The sequence below is a fragment of the Aphis gossypii genome, chromosome 1, assembly GCF_020184175.1.
Source record: "Aphis gossypii isolate Hap1 chromosome 1, ASM2018417v2, whole genome shotgun sequence".
Classification (NCBI taxonomy): domain Eukaryota; kingdom Metazoa; phylum Arthropoda; class Insecta; order Hemiptera; family Aphididae; genus Aphis; species Aphis gossypii.
In genome coordinates, this window is record NC_065530.1 from 76,643,020 (window position 1) to 76,669,796 (window position 26,777).

At 30.4% G+C, this 26,777-nt stretch overlaps 1 protein-coding gene across 1 annotated transcript in view; it reads left to right on the forward strand.

The window, feature by feature from the left end:
• Positions 1–26,034, forward strand: part of LOC114131722 (uncharacterized) — a 41,340-nt gene extending 15,306 nt beyond the window's left edge. Inside the window, exons 3-12 of the mRNA XM_027997017.2 lie at positions 7,989–8,130; positions 11,155–11,257; positions 11,352–11,561; positions 15,089–15,548; positions 18,891–19,136; positions 21,390–21,510; positions 22,113–22,292; positions 22,640–22,745; positions 23,540–24,348; positions 25,102–26,034. Of these exons, the coding sequence (XP_027852818.2) occupies positions 7,989–8,130; positions 11,155–11,257; positions 11,352–11,561; positions 15,089–15,548; positions 18,891–19,136; positions 21,390–21,510; positions 22,113–22,292; positions 22,640–22,745; positions 23,540–24,348; positions 25,102–25,330 (2,606 nt within the window). The 3' untranslated portion in view covers positions 25,331–26,034. The remainder of the gene's footprint in view (positions 1–7,988; positions 8,131–11,154; positions 11,258–11,351; positions 11,562–15,088; positions 15,549–18,890; positions 19,137–21,389; positions 21,511–22,112; positions 22,293–22,639; positions 22,746–23,539; positions 24,349–25,101) is intronic.
• Positions 26,035–26,777: the final 743 nt, after the last annotated feature.

Here is a 26,777-nt window from a genome sequence, read left to right on the forward strand (position 1 = left end):
ACCAGACATAAATAGTATCTCCCAAATTATACGGGACAGTATTGTAACTATATACCTACTGCGTAGCTCTAGGTGTTACATTTTGGCCTTTAATAATTACAATAATAGGACATTGATAATGATAACAAAGTACAATTATTAAACATAATATGTATATTATTTCTTAATTGCGATAGTTAACCTGTTGGTCGGTTACTTCAGACACAGTTTTAGTTCCTCAATAATTCATCCGATTCCTCATAACATATTGGTTTTATGATTGTTTAAACGTTTGTTAATACAAATTTGAAAAATCGATGATGACAATATGTCCCAAAAGATTAGCCTATGCTTTATAGCTAGTATATTATCTTATATTAACCGCAACGCAGTTTACGAAAAAAAAATAGTTTTACTGTATAAATTTATTAATTATATTATATGACCGATAAAATGGACGTGACAAAAATACCGCATTTAATGCAGAATCTAAAAAAGCATTGAAATGAAAAACTTCAAATGTATCCAAAAGACGTACCCGTGAGACGTGTGTTATAAATTATTGTTCACCACAAACAGCAATCTGATCTCTCCGTGGACGCACACAAGTGAGAAACCATACATGTGCGAAGTATTTGACAAGTCGTTAGCATGAAATTGCTATTTGAAAATGCATCGGTAGATACATATATTGAACAGCAATTAAGTAGTGTTATAATAATACTTTGTTGTTTAATTTGAGTAATTAATATGCATAATTCGGCATGTACGTTGTACGGTTATGAAAATATTTTCAAGTAAAAACGTTTAAGAACTCATCATCGTAGACAGTTTTGAATATAAAGCCATTTCTACAATTAGGTATAATTTGAGATGCAACGCAAATACAATGTTTTGGGTCTGTACATTGTACATACTTCGACACTACATGTGTATAATTAATATTAATTTCTTGAGAAATAGGTTAAAATTAGGTTGTGAATATACTTATATACATAATATACGAGGACGACGTGTGTGATATGTATGTATAACATAAAATGCATTCACCGATTATTACTTAGGTTTTTTTTTTTGGAAGTTGCATAATTATAATTTACAAATGAAGATGCTTAAATACATGACTCTCAACATAAAATTACGTGTCAGCTGTTTAAAATAATCGGCGATGTTCATTTAAAATTAATAATTATTATGGATTACAATACAAAACGTGCTTAATCGGTAACGATTTAACATTATATTTTATACGGTTAACTCGAGCACCGTGTCCACATTGACCTGAAAACTCGTCTTGGTTTCACGACTTCCAGTTATTGTATATTATGTTTTTTGAATAAAAAAAAAATAAATAATTTAATATAATTTATTAAAATATTTGTTATTTTCTTTGCATTTTTATGATAATCGCATAATTCAAATCAAATTACCACAAACAGGTCAAAAATTAACAAATAAAAATAAAATGTTTAATATAAAACATATTAATTGAACTAAATCATATTTTATAACACATATTATCAATACAATATAAAATCTTGGCGATTATACGTACAACTAAAAATATTTGCTCCAGCTTATTTATAAATCACAAATCAATAGTAATTTCCCCAAATAAATTCCTATAGACATTTTTTTTTAATTCAAGAGACTATTTTAAATGTTGAATCGTCTGCAAAAATTGTACTTTATTTGAGGTGAATATTTGCAAAAACTAGTATGCTCATATTTATAGATAACACTTATAAATTATACTCTTTTAGATCGTTAAAAATGTTTGATTGTAGATATTTTAAAGCTATATTTTAATACGTCAAATAAAATATTTTATTAAAATCACGTGAATTTAAGCAGTTGGCCTGATAAGTCAAGTATCATAATGGATTATTACAAATATCATTCAGTAATATTTAATAAATTTTTTCCAATACTAAATAAGTAAAAGTAAGACATAATGATAATAATACAAAATAATTATCATGCATAAAAAATATTGTTGTCTATTTGTCCATCATACTTCAATATAATCTTATATAATCAATTAAATGATTGAACACTTTAAATTTTGTAAAAATTTCGATTGATTATACAATAATTACTGTATTATCATTAAATATATGATTATCTAAACTAAAAAATCCTTGACCAAATTATTATTTGAATTATTTTTAAATCATATAAACAACACTTTCTTGTATGCGATAATAAATATTAAACTCTAATTTATTATTATTTATACCTAGCTGATTTTTCATTCATACATACTCTGTTGACAAAATACTTCTTATTTATTAATTTGTTATTGAGGTAGGTATTAAATTATGTGTAAAGTAATATGAATTTAACATTGCATTAAGATATACTAGATGAAAAATTTTAAATTAACTGAAACGCTTTGAACAGTATTCAAAATAAAATTGTTAAGTGAAAAAAGTATGGGTTGTATATATGACATATCCGTATCATTTTTATACAATTTAAACAGCTAACACTACTTTCATCGCAAATTTTACAAAATTGTATTAAAATAACACTGCAAGCAAAAAAAAAAAAGTATTAAGTTGAAACATACATTTTGCATTGCCCAGTTTGTTATTTCAAATACTATTAAAACGCTCAAGACGGAAGATCTCTTAAAAATAAAAACAATTAATCGTTGAGACAAAGCGTTTTTTAAAGGTCACTAAATAAGACAAATTGTCTTTGGTGGTTATTTTTTGAAACAGGTACCTAGGTATTTATAGTATTAAAAATGTGAAGAGATAATTTTTTTTTTTTTACTTAAATAGTATTGAGTTTTAAACCACTTCAGTCTTTGTGGACATAGTTATTTTGTATACATAATAACATATTGTTTTATGCAAATTATAAATATCACGGAGACGAATCTTTCCAAAATTGAATAAATAACATAGCTTATCTTTTAGATAGTACAATATAATATTACTCACTGTACATATATTATAGTATTGTGTATTGTACACATGCGTCGGGTCGACTTTCTCTGTCGCCATTGTCCAAAAAAAAAATGTCTTGAAAGTTGGGCAGTGTTTTTAATATACAAAAATAAAAACAATTGTCCATTATTATTATTGTTCTTAATGGTTAAAACGAGTAAATAAAATGTTTTTGATCGCTGGTGTATTCGATGATATTATACATAATATGTAATGTGATAAATAAACAATCACCACTGTAAACATAACTAAAAATTAATTAACCGTGACTTAGTCATCATCGACAAGATACTTATATTATATCGTAAACGAAACGTAAGATATTTAGGTCCACTAGCCGTTGGCAGGTGACAAGTGACTGCAGTCAGGGTCCCAATAACTGAGGATATCGTATAAAATAGAATAATTTTCATAATGCATTTTTAACAGTTAGTTGACAATACGAACTTAATCGATTTAACGTTTAGATATATAAACATAATATGGTATTTAATATTATGTGCAACACTATACGTACACTAGACTGCTTTATAGAATCTTGTTTTTTTTCCATTTAAAATTAATATATTATACGCAGTTAAAAGGTAACACGTCTAAATATAATTATAATGGTATCGCTTTTATCTCAACGGTGTTAATATACATATTATACTAAACATATGATTTTCATTAGAATACATTGACGATAATTATATTGTTATTTATAATACCTATATGAGTATAAGTACGTTTTAGAAATATCTATCACGCAAGACATAAATATTGGATACATTAAAATCACGTGGCTTGTGCCCATTCTTTAAAACGTGAAAATTGTACTTATTAGGTATCTTATGGTAATACCAACGTAAATTGGTATTTTTTTTTTTTTTTTGCTATTTGACGTTTCGTCATTCGTTTAAATCAATTAGTCTATGAGTACGTAATAATGTAATAATATTAATATCATATTTTATTATTTTTACAAAAACAACAATTAGTTACTATACAGGTTTTTCCGTCGATTTCATAAATCTTAGGTAAATATTAAACATTAAAAGCCGAACTAAAAACATATTATAGATTACATTATACTATATATTATTATAATATTGTGATGAACTATTTTTTACCCGTGGAATGAACAAAGCATAATAATCACACTACATTCGATTCAAATCAATGACAAATTGAAAGTGAGCGTAACTTAAAATCGACGACGATGTTGTCTACGAATATTATTCTACGATCGAATGGACGGCTACGTGTAAGGTAGCAAATACTATCATATTATATTGCATAATTCGATTCAGAAAAGAGATCAAAAGTCGGCACGATAGAAAAATTAGAAAATGAAACTATTTGTTCTTTGTCATTCTGTTGTCATTCTGTTTACGACGAATTGAGATCGATTTCATTTCAGAATTACACTTGACAAAACATAAAAATATGCTTTCAATCTGTATTTATCGCAATGTGACATCTTCCACTTGATTACCCGCAGTGCTTTAAACTCGGTCAATCCCATATCGCAAGATTAAAGATACACCTTCCATATTACAATTTTTTACAGCATTTCTGGAGACAAATTTACTTTTAATTTATAAGAAGCAAAGCACTACAGTAAAACGGTTGTATAAAGTATCTAATAATATGGTACTTAAAGTTTATTATTATACGCCAATATTGATTGCGTTGGTCGAGCTGGCAATACGAGTTTAAAATGTTAATTTTGTTAAACACATTCGTATGGTTAAAATTAGAGCACGGAGATTCGCACACAGTATTACTATATAACTAAAATAATATTTTGAAGTTTCAAAATCCAAACACGAAATGATAAGATGGCTTTGATTGTTGCTAAATAAAATCTCAATCTTCGATGTTCGGGCTAATATTACGATTACAAAATATTTACAATAATATTAAAATTATTATTTATTCTTTAACCAGTAAACATTTTAGTAAACATTACATAACATTATAATTTGAAGAATATTTATATGTATGTAATTTATAAAATATAGTAATTTGAAATGTATGTCATTATTAAAATAATAATTGCACATGAAATATATAACGTAATTAGAAATATATAACCTATCATATTATTTACTTTCCACATTGGCCTTAACATAAATCAATGATTAATCGTAAAAACATACTTTTAGATTATCTGCTTTATGGCTACTACCAGAACGGTCGAATAAAGCTATATATTAAGTTTTATAATATTATGTGTTTTCTTCATGGGAAAACACTGTACAAGGCTGTAAAAGTGAATGAATACTGAATATTAATATCAAACACGTTTGTTTTAATAATACATTTTTGATATTTTTTAAATAAATAAGTAATAAGTTTAAAACTAAAAATAACAATAAATTAAAGTCTGGCGATAAACTGAGACAAATGAGACGAACTTCCAACGTCCAATTATCATTATAACTGTACATCCGGTCCGATTTTTATACCCGAAATTCTCTCCTAAATTTGATAAGAAAAAGTATGCTAATAAACCAAGTCTATTATAATATATCATATTATTATGCTTATAAAATCACAATACAAATTAGGGAAAAGTACAGCACTATTATGTATACTTACGTTGTATCCCATAATTTTCATAAATATTCAGAAAGTTATAATTATAGAGCTCAGAATTAGAAATGATAATTTAAAGTACCCTCTACCATTTCATGTAAAATAGAAGGTTTTTAAGCTTTCTGTTTTTTTTATTATAGTCTAAATCAATAAACATTTTTTTTTTATTCATAATGGTGTGGTTTCGATGTAAATAAGTAAATAATCGACAGATTACTATCAAATCAATCTTCAACATACTTGTTTGTCTTTGTTCTGTGTTTGGTTTTAAAAAAGTTTTAAAAATCATTTATTATTTATAAAATATGTAGCTATTTGATATTAAAATGTTCTAATGTATCTTCAATGTCTTATTAAATTAACAATGACGAATGAAAATCAATACTAAATGTTGTGGAGACTGGAGAGAGATGGTTTTAATGTATTAATGTTAGTGATACAACTATTGAAATAAGTCAACTATTTATATTTAAACAAATTCTACACGCTAAATTAAAACCAGAGAAAAATTTTGATTTTTTTTTCAGTTGAAATATTTATTTAAAATGCACTTTATTCAATTAAAATAATAGTGTATCCATCATGAATCGTGAATGCAATTAATTTAACGATAAATTTCAATTCATTAAACTTAAAAATCAAACCATTAGACGGTTTTGTTTAATATGTTTTTCATAATCTAAAATATTAAAATAAAACTTCACTAAACTGCATAATAATATAATGCCATCATGACCATCGTGTTATATTATTATTTTTTATTATAATATATAATAGTATTATGATATTATCACATAATATTAATACATATAACCATTAACTAATCATTTTGGTGCATAATTTGATAAGCTGTGAAAAGTGCATAGCCACATTCGGTTGACCAATAAAAATGTCTAAACAAAAATATAATTTGTATACATTATATAGAACTGTATAGTTCTACAAAGATGGAAATACTTATAAAAAAAAAATATGCTTCTCGTTCGAACGTCATCACAATCACGATCGTATTTTATGCACATATATAGGTTATAATATATTAATAATATTATATCGAAGATTTCTATTTAATTTACATTTATAGGTACGTGAGTTAATAATATCGGTAGAATATTTTGACTAATCGTTTATCGAAATTTTTTATTTGTGCTGATCCCGGATTTCCGACAAGTATCCCCGCCATCGCGTGATTTGAGGACAACCACGGTTTTGTACCATGACCTCACGCAGACCGTGGTCGTCGAGCATGTCTAGCCAAATCTCAAACATCACGATCAAAATTAATTCACGTATAATGTATATATCATATATGCACATTATATTGTGTTTAGTTATAAATATTCAATAATTCAATCTCACAAACAACCGTATAGATCCATATTATTCAGAACTAAAAGGTGTTAAATCATTATACGATTCGCAAACGTATTATTTGATATAATGATCTAAATAGCGTATTTTAATATCTTGACTGTTAAAACCAAAAAGTTTTGTTTACATTATAAAATAAGTGATAACCAATAAATATCATCTCACAATCATTGAGTCGATCATTCCATAACAATAAAATGGTTTTTATTTTAACGTCACTTATAACTTCTTGGTTTTCGACAATTTGTTTATATTCTAATAGAGAAATGGGTGACTTAATTATATAAGACAGCGTGTTTTGGCCAGAAAAGTGTAAAATATTGTACGCAATATAATATTATCGTCACCGGGTAGGTATACACTCAAGCGTTGCATTCGCATCATATTATACGAATCACGATCGACGTGCGAGGACGTTCGCTCGGTAAAGTTTCGATGACCTATAAAAAAAAAAACGCATACAGAGCATAGCAATAAATTTAAAGTAATTCCTATATTCCGCGGTCAAATGTTATATTATAATACGATAATACGATGGGAGTGTATTATACGCATCGCGCCCGTGTTATATCGACCGTGAAAATCCTAATCCAGACCGAGACATATCTACGTATAAAGAGATAATGATATATACATTATTATTATTGTTGTTGTTGCTTTTCGGTTAGTGGCAAAATCGTGGGCGATAACGGTGGTGGATCGGTGAAAACTGGGAAGGGGAGAAATGTGGCATAATGAATCGTCAAACTATATACGAGCCGTATATACTATAACAAGCATTATAATATTATATTATTATATAGGTAACCTATAGGCGTCTAAATTGTATTGTGCTGACCGAATGGTCTCTGCAATAGCGACGAGTTCATCGATGCGAGCAACCGATGCAGTCGATGACGCGCGAACGATGATAATATTATAATACGTCCGATGAATAATCGTACTCGCGACTATATGACAATAATAATGTTATAAGCGGCGGCGGGTAGAGCGTTTATATGTCGATGATGATGATGATGTACGATCGCGCGTGATCGGAACGTGAGAGACTTGTCCGACTATATGATTAATAATCGGTTTTTTTTTTTTTTGTTACAGTGAACGGACAGGTGAAGAGCGCCGGCACGAGATGGGCCAACGCCGAGCTGGAAGCGGCCGACGAGGCGTCGGACTTACAGATCTACAAATCCGTTGTGCAGTCAATGGAAGAATGGAAACAGCGAAAGAACTCGTCGAAAAGGTGCTAAAAAAACCCCCCCGTGCAATAGTTCGTTTTAATAATAATATGTTATATGCGTACGCCATCCGGATCGCCGAAACTCGGTCAAAATGGCTATTGCTTGATTTCATAAAAATCGAGAAAGTCGTAAATTTATAATAATAATAATAATTATAATGTACGGATGAGCTAATATTCGTGTACTAAAACGAAGTGTGATAAAACTTGGCTGCAGGTGCCTACCTATATGATACTGCTGCAGTTTTGATATTACGACGGGAACGTTATTAAATACGACAGTTGTAACGGTCATAATATTATATTACACGCACTATTCGTATTATATATTATTTTATTGTATATTGTACACATTATGACCTCGTATCTATATTATTTGTTCCGATTAGGTGCCGAACTGAATGAAAAACATTAAATCCTCCGTTTAAAGGGGAATACCGTATCCCGAAAATGTAATAGCTTAACGCAGCTTATAACTGTAAATCGTTTATGACGTTTGGATTTCAGTAGCATGAAATATAAAATATAACCCACTGCAACTAATTTTATAATGTAAACGGTTTCGTTAAATTATCAACCATAAGGTCTATAGAAAATACATCCATTCCTGTTAAGTGTACAAAATTCCATAATCCAATATATGGCCGTTTGTGATAATATTTCATACAATTCATCTTCTTATGTTATAAGCTAGAACATTCTTATTTAAATCGTATACATCGTCGGTTTGGTTTTTGTCTAAATAGTGCTGCTATTATAGTAATTAGTAGATTAATAGGTAAAAAAATATTGCAATATTAGAAAATAGTATGCGCATTGGTCATATATAATACCAACTTATGATTTAAAAATACAATTTTGAAGATGATAAAGCATATATGATGTACAAAATATACGTAAATGAGAATGGAAGTATATTATATTGAGAACGTTAGGTGCTAGATACTTATTATATGTACCTACCTATCTATATATAATAATTTGTGACTAGGTAGGTCTTACAATAAGATCCATACGGATCGAACGCATATATAAGTACGCCCACCGCCGGTCAGTCGGAACACATTAATTGAATACGTATTCAGACGGAGGTTCGGCCTCAGAATAATAGAATTCACCGTTGGGGCTGGGAATGCGTCTCTTAGTGTACATAATATTATACTAAAGAACGTTGCGCACACACCTGCGACTCCGCATAGTCCGTCGTTATGATGAGATACGTCAGAATCACCGTACTCGAAATCATATTGTACCGTTACGGTGTTGAATCAATCTATCATCATATTATATAGGCGTGGACAGGCGTTTTTTTATTTTATTTTTTTTTTTCTTAAGGGGTGTATTTTACGTTTATTACGACGTGGCTCCGATTCTAGACCCAAAGGTTGAAGAAGTTCCAAATACAGAGGCGTGTTAAATTAATTTAATTTTCTTCGAAATCATTACGTTTTTTTATTTCTTTTTGATTTGAATAAGCGCCATTATAAAACATTTCTGGTGTGGTTAAAAATCGGGTAAAATCTCAATGGTGATTTTGGAATTCCAAAGATGATCGATATTATGCGTCATGCTTGTCATATAATACCTAACGGTACGCCCGTCAACATGTTAGGTTAGTCTAAATAATATTAGGCATATCAAAAAAAAAAATTAACACTCTTTAGACGTATAGTTTGTTTACTTTCGTCCAATTTTGAGATACTTACATGGTGGTGCATCGTGCATGTCAATTCGTACATAAAAAAATAACAATTTACAAGTTTGATATTAGTTAAACAGGTAGAATATATAGAAACTACAATCAAAATTTTGATATAATATTTTACTTCACAAAATAAGTTTATATTGGAAAATTTTACCAAATGTGTTTTTGTTTATTAAAATTATTGTTGGAATATTATAAACTATTATTATTTTCTATTACAAATATATAATACTATTATGGTTAATATGGATTTTTTTTTTTGTAATTTCTTAGTATAATAATAGTATGATTTTACAGATAAATTAAGTAAATTACAATAATAATACAGAATATTACCTATCGTTTAATATTAATTCATTATTTCTAGTTGTATATTATAAATATTTTATATTTATTTAGTGTTGACAATATTATTATGTTCAATTACTTGAAATGTTTACATGCTATTTGGTAATACCTAATGAGTACCGCCAAAGATATACTAATAGACATACTTAATTACTAAAAATCCTTCACATAATTGATTTGGCTTAAATTAAATTAAAACGTATAAACTTTCTATTTTTTGTTTTCATATCGAATATTTTATAATTAGGCACAATCAATTAATCCAAATAAAATTAACAGTTTATTAATATATTTAAAGTTGAACGTTCAACTGCATCAAAAAAAAGATACCATTTTGCATGCTTTGCTTGTCTAATTGGATAATTGGATAATATAAAAGTATTTTAACGAATTTCAATAATGAAACTCAACTCCGTTAACTAATTGAAGTAGGTAAATAAATCAAAGTAAATCAATGAATAAATATAAATAGATAAACGTTATTTAAATACAATTTAATTGTAATTAATCACTTCCTTTAACTATGTAGTTGATTCCTCAAAATAAAAAAAGTGGTAAAAAACAAGGAAATCAAAAACATATATTATTTCCTACTTGGTTTTAAAATAATTATGCAACTTTGAGTTATAAGACTTAAAAAAGTGGGCTTACTTTACAAACAACACTTTTTATATAACTCTCATATCCTAAAATCATTAAATTTTTTTTTTTTTTTGATAAAATATGCATATTGTATACAATATACACATATACCTAGATATAAATACGACTTATCAGTATTCAAGGACAGGCATCTTAATATACAAATAAAATTTATATTTAATTCGAATTCAAAATTAAAAAAATGTCTATATATAGTTATTATATTGAATCTATATACTCTTATTTATTCGATATAAATCTACATAAAGTGATCAATCAAACTAACACTACTAAGTAATTGTGATTTTAATTTTAATCGTTTTTATTGACAGACAAAAAAGGGCAGAAACTAATGCATGCTATCCGGAAGTGGGTTGCTTCGACACTTCCGGCCCTTATGGTTACATCGGAATGGTACCAAATCGTCCAGACGAGGTAATATTTTGTTCATATGGTTATTGAAATGTTACTATTTTTTTTGGAAATTTATGAATAATATTTTGATGGATTTTCGTTTTATGTTTTTCAGGTAAATACGAGATTTTTATTGTATAGTTCGCGGAGGAGCCGACGGGACACGCCATTGTTGGACGTAGCGTTCACAAATATGACTTCTATCTGGCACTGGGCCGGAAAAGCTTTCAACGTGTCCGCGCCCACAAAAGTCATAGTACACGGATTCGGTAGCTCCTGTTCCAACGTGTGGGTATACGAGATGAGATCCGCGTTAATGGACGTGGTGAGTACTCTGCACATGACGGTTGACAATTTTTCGGGTCCTTATTATATTCGTCACGATAAATGCATGTGCTCTCATTCTATAACTATCCTAAGGTTAGATTAGAAATTTAATATTTTGAACGAATCGACTTGTGTATATTTGTCTGTACAATCAGTGTAACAGTTTTATAGGAATACATCACGCGTGAATGTATTGATGTTACGAGTATATAGAAAATATGATGTGCTGTATTTGGCTTACATATTTTTATAACGGAAAATGACTTTTCTATTGTATATTCTAGGTACACCTAGATATACCTAATATAGATTGGATAGTTGTTTTATTCATTTATTGTTATTATATTTTGTGTTTTCTTAACAATTAAAAGTACTTATCCATTGACAGGACAAAATCGCGTGAAAGCAAACGATGGTTCAATTCGACGTATTATTACGCTTTTTATTGTAGAAATAGGTATGATAACACTATTCTTTTTTCGAAAATAAAACGAATACGAACGTTGTAACTAGATTTTGTGTAAAGATTGATAAATAGAAAATAAATTAAATGAAGTTAAATTAAATACAGTTTCAAAAAGTATTGATTGCTATACGTATTCAAGCAGAGAATCTACAATTTTAATACAATATCTATAAATAATGCTATATATTATTATGTATTAGTGTTAATAATAATATAAAATACATTATTTAAATGAATTAAAAATCATTTAAGTTCTTTAAAAAATATGAATTTCGTGCATACTGAGTTAAAAAATAGTTCACATTTCGTTAGCAAAATATGAACGCGAACGCCGTGACGTGTTCTTTCCAAACACTGCACACGCGTATATGGTGCACATGTAAATTTAAAAAAGACATAGAGTGGATTTGTGAACGTAATTTGATTTTTTGTGCACGTCCTGTTTATATAAAAATATGATGGATACTGATGAGTAATAGTTTAAGAATAAAACCTCGTCGTCGAATCATCCATATTACGTTCATCGTGTTCTGTGTAGTGTGTAGTTACCGCACCACCTCAGCTACACCAGTTTTAGCAACAGGATTAGATAATATTATACACCACATTATTACTTCCTGTGTAGTTGTATAGAAGATGATTCACCAAGCATGATCTTCTCTTTTTTTGTTTCATATAGTAATTTTTAGAAATTTTAAATATTATTCTTGAAAACAATATTTTTAGATGATTGAAATTTATTGTAATACTTAAGTGATGTCATGTTTTCTGTGGCGATTCAAACTTTGATTTAAAATGAAATCATCTCCTTTTTACTGAAAATAAAACTAGTTAGCAAACAGTTTTTCAGAAAATTTTAGCATAATAAAAGTGGAACCGAGTAGTATTCAATTTTTATTAACTCTGTACACTAAATCATCTAAATTTTTTTTTTCTTGGAATAAAAATTTTAGTAACTGAGAAACTACTTGTTCGAATTGTAAATTAGATACATCAATATTTTCTAACCAAAAATCACGAAAATTTAAAAATATATTTTTATGTATAGGTACCTACATACAATTTTTAAAAAAAAAATCAGAATTCGTATAACTGCAGAATTATTTAGGGAGAAAAGGGTAAACATATGCTTAATGAATTATTTGCATATTATTATAAGTAGACTTTAAAACCGAAAACTAGATATTAAATGATTACTTTCATAAGTAGGTTTTCGAGACATAAATTGCATCTTGGACACGTTTTGACTAGAGTATAGATTCACTGCCAGATTAATAATACTACAAATTAGTAGCTGCGCAGTGCAAACACAAAATAATCGAAAATTGTGGCAATTCCTGACGTCACGCTTCAGCGCCACTGTCGGAAATCGCATTACCATTTCACGTGCCCAACAAAAAAATGTGTGTTCTGTATGAAAACGACAATAAACCATTGGTCAATCGAATTTCGTATATTTATTGATATTGAAGCACAATTATTAATTTTTTTTTACCGTGATTTTTGTTTTTTAATCATCTACTAGACTTGAAAAAAATAGACTTACTACTTAATGAAATATAAATATAAATTATAAAAATGTTTTAGAATGTATTTTTTTTAATAATTACCTAAGGAAACAAAAAAAAAATATTATTAAGTATGATTTAGGTAAAAAAAATATGCTATAAAATGTGGATAGTTATATCTTTTCAATAATTTATACAGGTTTTTGAAAGATTATCGTTCACTGTGATCATTTTAACAATAAATTACGTCAACTATTTCTAAACTATACAATTTTAAAATTACGTAAATTATGTGTACTTATACGTACGTACTTAAATTTAAAAAAATAAAAACAATAATAATATAATGACGTATTTAACGGAAATAAAAAAATAAAAAAAAATATTATCGCGGCCATCGGTGAAATGCTTTACAAACATCGAAATGAGGGTAGGTACCTAGTGTCTAACTATCGAGAATACACAATAACGTTCACCGTTCGACGTGCCGTGTGCAAATAGTAATGACAATAATTACGGCACTCAATGGTCCGTCGCATCGCGTATTGGTAAAAGAAAAAAAAACCGTTTGAAATGTTATTATTATCATTTATCACTATAATAATAATAATAATATAATAATATAATTATTATTACTATATCATCGTAATTTCGATCGCGGTCTGAGCACGCGAACAATTATTTTTGCAGCGCTACGTTCGTATGATAACGCGATGATAGTAATTATGTTCGATAATAATGATTCTATGTCCGACCCGGTTCACAAACGTGGAACATCGGTCTCGATCGCTTGCGTCGTAATAATCCGCACAGACGAAAGACATCCTCGTAAAACATAACTACGGCGAATGCGGTTTTTTTTTTTGTTCGTGGACGTGCCAATTAAGCGCTCGCACCGATGACCCCGCGACACTATACACAATGATAGTATATTATAATTATATATATATCGACACTGCACTTGGCGTCGTTGACCCAGTGACGACTGTTCACTGGAAGAAGCTACTTCCGCGTGTTTCCGTGTACGTCACGATATTTTATTATTGGTAAACGGACGACATCAATATTATATATACGCGAGCGCGAGCTCATAAACCGGTAGGCATACGAGGCCACCGAGATTCACAGATCATGATAATTATTACTATTAAGCCCACAAAAAAATCTTTGAACTTAACGTGAGATAAAATTTTAGTACAAGACTAAAAATTTTACGAGACGAAAACGAAACACTATGATGTGGGAAAGCAGTACTTAAAAGCGTCTACTAAACGTATCTTTATGGATACCCGAGAGAAAAAATCAACTCTTAACTTATAATATACCCACTAAATGTATTAGATTTGAATCTGTTCTAAATTAGGTAGAATTACAACAACAGAGTTAACATTCTACATAGTCGTGGAATGAATGATTCGTTAATTTAAAATATTATAATAATTTTCCAATCGTTTTAGAGTCAGGGGGCTGTTAAATTCTATATTATAATAAGGCATGATATAAGATTACCACAAATTTATTTCTAATCGTACCGTTGCGTCTGTGCCACAGGTCGACTGTAACGTCATCTGCGTTGACTGGGAGGCCGGGGCGATCATACCTAACTACGTGCGAGCCGCGGCCAACACCCGGCTGGTCGGCAAACAGGTGGCCATGTTGATCTCCGGTCTGGCGTCCAAGGCGAACCTTCCGATAGAGAACGTGCACCTGATCGGCTTCAGCCTGGGCGCACATGCGGCTGGTTATGCCGGCGCTGAGCTGAAGAACCTGAGCAGGATCACGGGCCTGGATCCGGCCGGACCGTTGTTCGAGAACCAGGACCCCAAGACCCGGCTGGACTCGACGGACGCCAAGTTTGTGGACGTGATCCACTCAAACGGCGAGAACCTCATACTGGGAGGCCTGGGAGCTTGGCAGCCCATGGGCCACGTGGACTACTACCCGAACGGCGGTCGCATGCAGAAGGGATGCTCGAACTTGTTCGTGGGCGCCGTCACCGACATCATCTGGTGTGAGTAATTATTTTTATGACATATTTCCAGCATAGTATAGACGACTGTCTAACGCATAAACATATCACGAGAATACGACTGCATATGATTGTGTATAATATTATAGAAACTAAGTATTCAGTCATTATCATTAACAAAAAAATATTATAAAAAAACCGTTTTTTTATTATTATTACTATCGATAACTACTATTGTCAAATCTAAATATAAAATGAACTAGACTAAAGTATTATCTTCTTTTAAAATCGAAGTTAAACATAATAAATGCATTTTATTAATGGGCTATTTCATATTGATTTTGCTGTAAATTTAAATATCGAAAAACATTTGACGTCATCTTAAAGATACCATGTTTAATAATAAGTTATTTTTCTTCAGCTTTAGTCTAAATTCTATTGCGATGACGAACAATCCGTATTTATGGGTATTGTGTTTACAATGTTTTCCTCGACTCTTATTTTATGATAGACAATCCGACAGACAACACACCTTTATACATAAATGCATACCTCACTGTCTGCCTAGAAACTCAGCACTTTAATGTTCAATACAAACCTATTTTAATAGATACTATCATTTTAAGATTCGTTTTATTTTTATTTTTAAGACAAGACAAGTGAAAAACGATTTTTATTATTAGGTATTATTATACTGTTAGAGTGAAGACTTTTGCAATATACACGTTTTGTGTTGTAAAAACATATCGTTTAAACATAATATATTTTATTTTTATTTATTTTACGTTATTTATTATTAAAATTTAATAGTTAAAACAATTAATTGTATACTACAGTGTACTATTAATTTATATAGATAATAACTAGATAATAATAAATTTTGCTTCCATTATCATTCATAAGAAATATATTTTGTGAAAACCACAGTCATTCAGTTATATTAACTATTTAATGCATTGTATAAAAAAATGCATTAGTGTGCAAATGGCACAAGTATAATCCAATATTACTGAAATAGTATATAGATATATACCTAAACGGGTTGCATTCCAGAAAAGAAACATTTAAAAAAAAAACACCATTCCTACAATTATACATTTTGGACCGTATTGGGGTTGACTGTTAACCGGTTCACCTTATTGGTATAACCTACCTTTTATATTTTGTAATAATATATACATATACACCACGCAGTTAATGGTTGCAGGTAGGGCTCACTATTCAAATCTTGCAGAATCTCGTGAAAATATATGTGCACAACCACCAATCTCCACTAAATGTTATTCGAACGTATTTTAAATTGTTTGATTTAAGATTTACTTGTTTTCGTACTGAGCAAAAACATAATATAATATAATATTTATAATACCATTGCGTATAATGCTACTATAGGTTAAACAGGTATTGACGAAATTAACTCGATAATCATTTTTATTATAACGTGCAATTGATTTCTATATTATTTTTTTATATATATACATATTATAGTCATTATTATAATTTTTCTATTAGTGAAAAAAAAAAATACATATAATAAAAACTCTAAAAACATATTATGCACAGACATCCTATTACTTTAATATAATATTTTATTAATATCTTTTGATATCGTAAATTTTCTATAATTGAGAATTTGTAAAAATAATTTATCTATGACATAAAACCCACTGACCCGTATAATAATATGGAATACATTAGGTAGGTTCAGAACAAGCTGGTCGGCTAAAACCTCGTTTTTACGCGTTTTTTATGTAGACTTAATGTGTTTTACTTGACGGCTTATTATAATAATTCTTAACGTATATCTATCTAGCTCGGTGCACCATCACCACACGCAATTGAATAGATGTGGCTTGGTGTTTTCCCGTGTACCGTTATACTATGCTTACGCGTGTTTTAAATCCTCTCAATTTTTGTAAATATTATAAACACTACTTCCTATCTTTCTGGTCACTGAACAAAATCATAGCGTGCCAACTCCATCGCACCTATATAATATATACCTAACTAAAACTGTGAAAGTATTTTTTCGTCGAATTCAAAAACCGATTGTATGCAAATATGCAGTATTCGCTGGGAGTTGTTTATAAACACAGTTACGAGTTCGTAACCGTTATATTTTGTACTCGTCCCAAATATTAATAAGTAATAACTCTTACGATTTGACACAGAATACGTATTATCGTCTTCATTCGGGCACGACGCATCGAATCGTCACGATCCCGAAAAATATTAATGCCTATACGCATTGCTATATTATATTATACGTACTGTATGTACGCGAACACGAAATTTCATCATCGCACCAAAAACGCAATACACATACAACCAAACTGTGCAATGTTTATTTGACAAAATCTCTCTACGACAGCATTCAAATTATATATTGCTCGTATTCATTAAATACACCCATAACCAATCGAACTATGTATTAATGGGTGCGTTCCGTGCCAAGTATGCTGTCAATGAACTCTTTCGTTTTAATATCGTATCAGATTTCAGTTATTATTTTAAGTCGTGTGCATAAATGTCACAACTAATGCAACATTACCCTTAGCCAACATTATTTAGTTCCGTTTTTACCGACCGCCAAATCTATAGTAAATTATATTTATTCCAAACCGTTGGTGAAATTTCTTAGATAACATTCACTAGCGTTCGAATGCACCGGCTCCAAATCATTGATATAATTTGCCTTTATAGCTGTAAACGACTTTAATAATAACCCAGTATCTATAAGTTTACCTTGTCGTATAAAAATAACGTGACATAAAATAAAATTAATAAAACAAAAACATAGCTGCGAGTTCCAAAACATAAAATTGTATAATAATATGTGTAATACGGTTTCTTATTCCTAGGGGCTAGGGAACTCGATGACATATAATTATATAAATATTTGGTCACAAATTTGTTTATGACTATTATGTTTTCTTAATATACACCTATAACCTATTGCATATACATTTTAATATAAAATTCGTAGTATTACATATTTACATAAGAATAAAATAATAATTTATTTTATTTACGATAAAAATGATACTCACATATTATTTTTATGCTGAGCTTTATACAGTTGCGTAAAAACTGTGTATAACACATTGTCATTCTAATATTAACATTGCCTAAAAGGTAAAGAGATACAGGAGTATATAACCATTGTTAATATAAATCTACACGTATAATTTATGTCTACAATTTTTACACTGTGTAGCCAATATTAATAGGAGCACGTCAATGTTATAAAATTATCAATTTCTCAACATCGCCTGCCTGCCAGTCTCATTGACAATGCCCAATCAATTTCATCACCACCGGCCACATAACATAATATCTCGTTGTTTCGACCGTGTATATAATATGACATTCGTTCGATTTCAGCTGCGCCTGAAGTGTACGGCAGGAGCCTGTGCAATCACCGGAGGGCGTATAAGTTTTTCACGGACAGCGTTTCGCCAAGCTGCGCGTTCCCGGCCGTACCGTGCGAGTCGTACGAGAAGTTTCTGGAGGGCGAGTGCTTCCCGTGCAAGGACAAGTCCAAGTGCGGCAATATGGGGTACCACTCGGACAAGTCTCCGGGTCGTGGGAAAATGTACCTGCTGACCAGGGACGAGGAACCGTTTTGTGGTAAATATTACAAAAATATACAACAAAATAATGTTGTAAATATAGTACGACGTTGTTGTACGAAATTTACTATCATTATATTATAATAACTACATTATGAAGTTTGTTATCGAGGAATGCGCGCGCATGTTGATCTCATCATCGTCGGTTGTGGGGCTCGTGGTCGTTCGTCAAATTGGCAAAGGTGGGCGCATTAATTAGTTAAAAATGTAAGTGAAAATTAAAAGTTAATTATCTTTTTTTAACTTTTTAATGCTTATCTAATTAGTTAATTTTCTGATTCACTAGAGAACTTAACTAGCAGTTTAATTGACTATTGGTGGACTTTTTTAGGTGATTTAAAAATAATCCATCAAGTTAATATTAAAAATATTTTAAAACTGGCGATTTTAATGATTTTTTACATTAATCATTACTGTATACACAGTGTTAATTACTAATAATTATAGTTACAATATTATTGTACTAATTAATAAAGTAGATTAATTATTTTAAATTATATCAAAGTGGCATCTTTTTCGATATTAACTTGAGTGTTGAATTTATTATTCATTAACTATTACCATTGACTTGCACACCTTTGCGAATTGGACAACCACCACGATATACATTACCAATATACCACAACCGCGGTCATTACGTATACCAATAGCAACAACAATAGCACCGAAATATCGTACTAATAGTAATTATAATATTGTGGTGAAATAACTATACATGCTTTAGGGCCGCAGCCAAATATAGGCGAATCGTGTGTGTAAAAGGTCAAGTATGCGTCGTTGTACTGTGTGACGTGTGATTGATTAATATAATATTATAATAACATATGATTGAGATATTGATATAGAAATATCCAATCGTGTTATTCTACGCCAGTAAAAAATGATCGATATATCAATATAATAAACATAGCATGACTAAAGAAATCGTGTTTCGACGTGATACGATCCGAGCTAAACATCAGTATTATCGACAACCGCGACGGCATCACGTGTTTATTTTGAGCGTTATAATAATATAATAATTTCGGACACCCACTAATGACGAGTATTCGTTAAACGAATCTCGCGTCTACAACATAACAGACGGGTTGTACATGGAGATGCGAGAGATTATAAAACTGTAATATTATCCTCGTCGGTTTAGATTTGTTATATAAAGGATAAGTATGTTATAATATTATTACATTAAAAAGTGTTTGTTTTTAATTCACAGTTATTATTACGTTATTATGTGTTTGAATATTAAACGCATAAAATAGAAGAAATAACAATATGGAAGTATTTTATACACTGTCTCCAAGACTGTTTAAAAAACTCGAAATGTCCGTTTTAGATTTGATATGTTTGGTTAATGATGATTTCGATTTAATGGTGAAATGTACTACACTGCAGGTACGCTAACCAGTTCGGTTTCGGTACAAAAGTTAGAAGGTCTTCTTATTTTTATGTTTATATGCGAAACGATCGTCCTCATTTAATTACTGACCTGAAATTCTTATAATTTATAAAAATTTCTAACGAACCTGTACAAAATGGAATATTTTTTATAATAATTTTGTTGTACAGACAAAGCTAAAAATACTTAAGAGACCAATCGATATTTAAAATAACATGTTTGATTATACTATTAATGTTCATAGCGAAAAAACTGTAACTTGCAACTTTACTAGATATAAAAAAAATATATTTTTTACATAATATGTAGGAAGCTACGAAACATATTATTTATGCTCTTACATTATTATTAAAAATGTATAATATTATGTTGAATCATAATATCGCGTGATAATTCTATACCGATGTTAAGGTTTTTTTTATTGTTTTATGATTTGTAGATTATTTGATTTAGTTAATTTTTTAGAATTCATGTGTTGTAAATACAGTTTTGATAAAATAATTAATTTAATAATTTCATTTATTTATACATACATGATACATCGCTAAATTTATTGAAAACAAGTTCCTAAAAGATTTTTTTGAAATGCGGGACGAGTTAAGCTGTTCCTACTCTGCCTACAGTGCAATATGGTGATTGAAGAGATCACAAATACTCTAGAGTCTAGACTGCTGTCACTTTCGAGTACTGATAACGCGAAAATACAATTCTTTAAAGACTATGATAGTAACATTGACTTTGAATTGTTTGATTTTTTAAAAACGCTGACATATTATAATAAACTATCATGAATTAAATTGTTTAAATTATTCATCAAAATACTTCTTTTCTTTTATTTCCTCACAACTATTATAGCACACCAATACATAGTCAAAATCCACAACTCTCCTAGTGCGTTGCCTGTGGTCAGCTACGGCAAAATACAAATCGTTCTGTTTGGTCAACTCGATATAAATGAAACATTTACCATCACAAAGTAAGTACTAACGTCCGATAAATAAATGTTGTATATAATAACATGCGTTTCCTTCTATTCACGCAATAATAATTTTAAAAAAATAAATAAATATAAAAAAGAAAAAAAATCGATAACATTTATGGTTTTACGATTTACCACCTATGAACCTCATATATTTCCATAAGTTGCAAATGTAAAATATCAGTGGCAAACACCACAATATGAAGTTTCATACATTTTGATTAAATTTATCGTATACTATGGCTTTAAATATGCGTATATTGGCTCTTATACCGGATTTGATCTCATATTATTTCCATCATCTTCAAAATTTCACAGTATGTGAACATAAATACATATTTCCAGAATAAGCTGGTGGTTTATGACAACTGATACCTGATAAGTTATTTTAAGCATGCTCACTAGTATATGATCTAAGACCTTATCCTTTTTTTTCCTAGTAGTATCCGTTTTTGAGAACCTATTTAAAATAAAAAAGAAAGGGTAAAACGTATAATGGTACATCAAGATACACTTACTAAGAATACTTTTGATGCTTTCAATATTTTTACACTTCAAATGATCAGTAATAATATTCTTATAAATTGTAATTGTCGTAGCAAAGACGACGCGGCGCTATCGGTTGGCGAGACCATGAAGAAGATCATCGTGCCACATCCCGCATTACAGGGCTTTAGCCGAGTTCAGATCACGTACACGGCTTACAAAGGATGGCTGTCGAATGGGCTTTCCAAGTGGAGCATCGACAAATTTATACTTACCGACAGTTATGGCAATAGGTAATAAACAACAACATCACATCTATCTATAGAATATAATAATGTGTATGTTATAAATCATTGTAATAAAAAGTTATTTTGAAAACTCGAATGCTCACTAATAAGTACGCAAATCCACAAAAAAATATTTTATAAGCATTAAACAGTCAATTGTCCTAAGACAATTATCTTCAAGGTGGTAAACTAGTCAACTCGCTTTGACTATAATAAGTGTCTTAAGGTTATTTGTTAGTTTTGAGTTCAAAATATTGAATATTAATCAATATTTGATTTTTTTTCTCTAAAGAATTTAATACAATATAATTTATGATTCTTCGTTGTTTAACGTTGTTTTAAATTATGTGCAGTCAATCCGTTTGCCAGAGAGGACTGGTTATGCAGTCGGAAGTGCCCATTGTGTTACCTCTATACCCAGGCGATTGCAACCTGCCTGAACTGATGCTACAGATCAACGTAAGAAAACAAAGACAATTATTATTATTATAGTTTTATGATTGTTTTAAGATTTTTCAAGTTATCGTCATCATTTGTCTCCCTCCAGGTATTCGTGATATTTCCTGTATTTACCTACTACTGATTGCTGTAGGGTATAGCAATTTTTTTTTTAAATCATCAAAACAAGTTTAAGATATTAGGCATGTCCTTAAAAACTAATAACACGCAACAACGTATACTTCAAATTTAAATTAACATTCATTTATTCTAAATGGCCAAACAAAACATTTGAAAATAATTATACCGGTAATGATAAATCTGAAAAATGGAACGAAAACACTAATTTTTCGAAAACATCCATAGTCATTGTAATATTTAACTTAAAACTTACGTTAACAATCGAGAACGAGACGCGATTTACAGCGACCCGTCATCTTACACGTCATATAATAAATCTTACCATGCAGTTGATCTTGGCACTCGGCGACCGTCACGGTTTATAAAAAAAAGCAGTGGTCAAAAAACTATAATTATAGATGACAAAGAGTGAGATGATGATATTATTTCATCAATATATATTTTAGTCCAATCATTTAACGATTTTTACTGGAATTAAATCGGAAAGTTTTGAAACTTTGCAGAAAGGCTGGTTGTGGGTTCCTTATTAACCAAATCATCAGTATATTATAATTTTCGAAACACCGTTATTTAAATCGAATGGTTGTCGGTTGCCTAAAAAATTGACTGAACGTATAATATACTACCTACCCATAGTATATGGTTATCATCACTAAACTGCCAATCGTTTCTAGGGCGGTGACATCAGCGATAAGACGGACTTGATGCACGGCGGCCAATCGGAGGAGTACGGCCAACAGCACATCAACGACACGTCCACCGCGCACCTGTCGGCCGGCGGCAGTGGCGGCGACGTAGACCTGACCGCTCCGGGTGACCTGGCCGCCGCGGCAGGATCGGCAGGGCTGAGCGCTACGCTGGGCGTAGGCATCAAGGAGTACATGAACGTGCCGTGGATGCCGTTGGTGGACATCGAGGCGGGGCCGGCCGGTAACAGCCTGGACCCGTCGTCGGACAGGCGCGAACAGTCGGGCCGCGGGTTCTCGGCCAACGGGGCCGGCGGTCGGGTGACTGCAAACAGAACGGTCACCACCGGTAGTGGCGGCGGCGCCGTTGGCGGTGCACCGACCGTCCGTCCCGCCACGGAATCGGAAGATCAGTTTCCGTACGACGAGGTGGTGCAGGTGACCGGCAGCAGAGCGGGTGCCGGAAACGGTACGGCCGGTGAGATCCGCGAACCCGTACTGCGGCCAAAGAGCCGGTTCCGGATGTACCGGATGCCGGACGGAAGTTCCGCCGCCGCCATTACCAGTGGTGCAGGAAACGGGACATCGTCGTTTTCGTCGTCGTCGTTACCAACGCACCAGAACGTAGGCAACGCGTCGTCTACGACCGCGACCGAACGGTCCTTCATTGTCCACCTGTTGCCGCAAAAACTCATGAACATGATAGAACAAGCCGAGAGGTACGCCCGAATGGCGTTCTCGCCGTTCATGTGGCCGACTAAGGAACGTGCGCAACGCGCGCTCAAGAACTTCCCGAGGTCAGTACCTGTACTAAATACAAATTATAAATTAATTATGTTAATGATAAACAAGTCGAGGAAAACAACTCTGAAAGTTCGCTAAATTCCCAGTTTCTAAACACATTTTAAAACAAAGCGATTTACTATAATTCCATTTTATAGAGTTTTTTAAAAATAATAATTTCGTAACGTGGGTGGGAAAGTCTTGACTGTAGATCGCTTTCATACACACCCACACTCAAATATTCAAGGCTGGGCAAGTTAATGATTTTTTTTTAACTTAGTTAAGTTAAGTTAATATGCACCAATAAGAAAAAGTTAAAAGTTAAAAGTTAATAAAATTTTTGGTTAACTCAGTTAAGTTAAAAGTGTATATATATATTTTTTTAACTTTTTAATAAGTTAAAAGTCAAAAAAAAGTTATTTTTTTATATGTTAGCGTTAGCGTTAGGTTAGGTTTATTTATAATTTAATTATTTATAAAATAACGTAACTTAGATTTTATTAAATATAACTCGTTATTTATTAAGTTAATATCAATAAACATCAATTAAGTTAAAAATTAAGTTAATGAAAATTAAATTTAAAAAAGTTAAGTTAAAAAGTTAAAATTAACTAAACTTTTAACTTAACTTTAACTTTTCAACTCGTTTATGTGTAGGCTTGCAAATATTATCTTATATTAATATAGATGACGATTAAAAATGCATACAGAATAATAATAATAATAACTAACTGACTTTAATATCGTTATTGGGCATATGTTTCCAGGTTTTTGTTCAACGACAACAAAACGTCCGAACAAGTTGTCAACGTTCAACTGGACGAAAGTCCTAAGAGGTACATTCCGCTTACGTTCAGAAACGACCATTCGGACGAGCAAGCGCAACAGTCTAGTGGACGGGCAATGCTAATAGAAGAGAGAATCGTGCCTGCGATGACCGACGACAGCCCGATCGTTGAAGAAGACTTAGACTTATCCAAAGAAGACATTAGATAAAATCCATAAATTTAGTTCATAATTTTATATTATTATTATTTTTCGTGTAATGTGTGTATAATGAGTTTTAAAACGAAGTTCACACCAAAACGAGTATTAAGTCGCGTATACAAACGTATACATAGTATTAAGTATAAGTATGTTTATTTATTTATCGTGTATGTAAATATTGGCTTAGAAATTCCGATTTCGTCTGAAAGCTCAACTATATTGTGGAATGAAACAAAAATGCGTAACGAATCGTATAATTTTAGTTCCTAAAAATTGTTGAAAATTCAAAATTCAAAAAATTAAAACATAGAGTATCCATTTATTATTTTTTATTATACTGTAAATACCATGTGTGCAAATCAATATTTCAGTAGAACCTACTCACTCGTTCGACGACTATAATACTATGATGTAAAGGTTTCAATTGTTTGTATATAATATTGTAAGCCTTACGGGTTCACATCGCAATCGATAACCCTAATGAAATATTTATTTATATCATTTAGTAATTAGTTATTTATATTTTAAGTAATTTAAATTATGATAATAATTGTCGACAAATACTTTGTATGGCAAAATATTTTTCAAACACGGTAAAACGTCTAAATTATTTAAACGTTTAAAATGTATTTAATATATATTTTATTATATATTTTCATGTGTTTAATATAATACAATACACACAATAATATAATGAATCGATTGATGTTTTATTTATTGCGTTTTTGATAACCTAACCAATGTATACATTTTATATGAAAAACAATGCTGAGTACAAACAGTCTGTTAGTCTGAATAATTTCTGTTTGAGCCAAAAGTGTATAATTTCTTTATCAATATTATTCACAGTGACTAATTTAGTTAGGCAATGCAGCTATGACCAAATAATATAAAATATAAAATGACTAAAATTAATAGCGAAACTAGCCAATTTTAATTATTATTAGAACATTAATTAAATAACCGAGGAATACTTAAATCGAACAAAATTACGAATATTATAATTATTTATAAAATTATATTAATTATATAAATTAGTAATTACTTTTATTATATTCATTTTTATACAGCATGATTTCAATGACATTATTGAAATAGATTCACTCACTCTATGAGACATGAAAGTTTTTCCAGCAATATATGTGACATAATACATATTTTTAATTCAAAAAACTGGTCACGTAAAATACCTTTAAGTTTAAGATTTTTTTATTTTCGAATAAACTGACGCAGTTTACTAATCTGTTTCCTATTACAGTTTTAATATTTTACTATCGTATTAACCACCGTTTAAAAATGGAAACTATAAAAAAATTGCATTAAGTTCAACAATAAAAAATACTATTCAATACACATTTATTGTAATTTCGCTTCAATTATTTTAATACAATAGGTATTTAATGTATTTTTATAACAACGTACTCAGTTTCACAAGCGTTAAATGTGCTTATTAGCT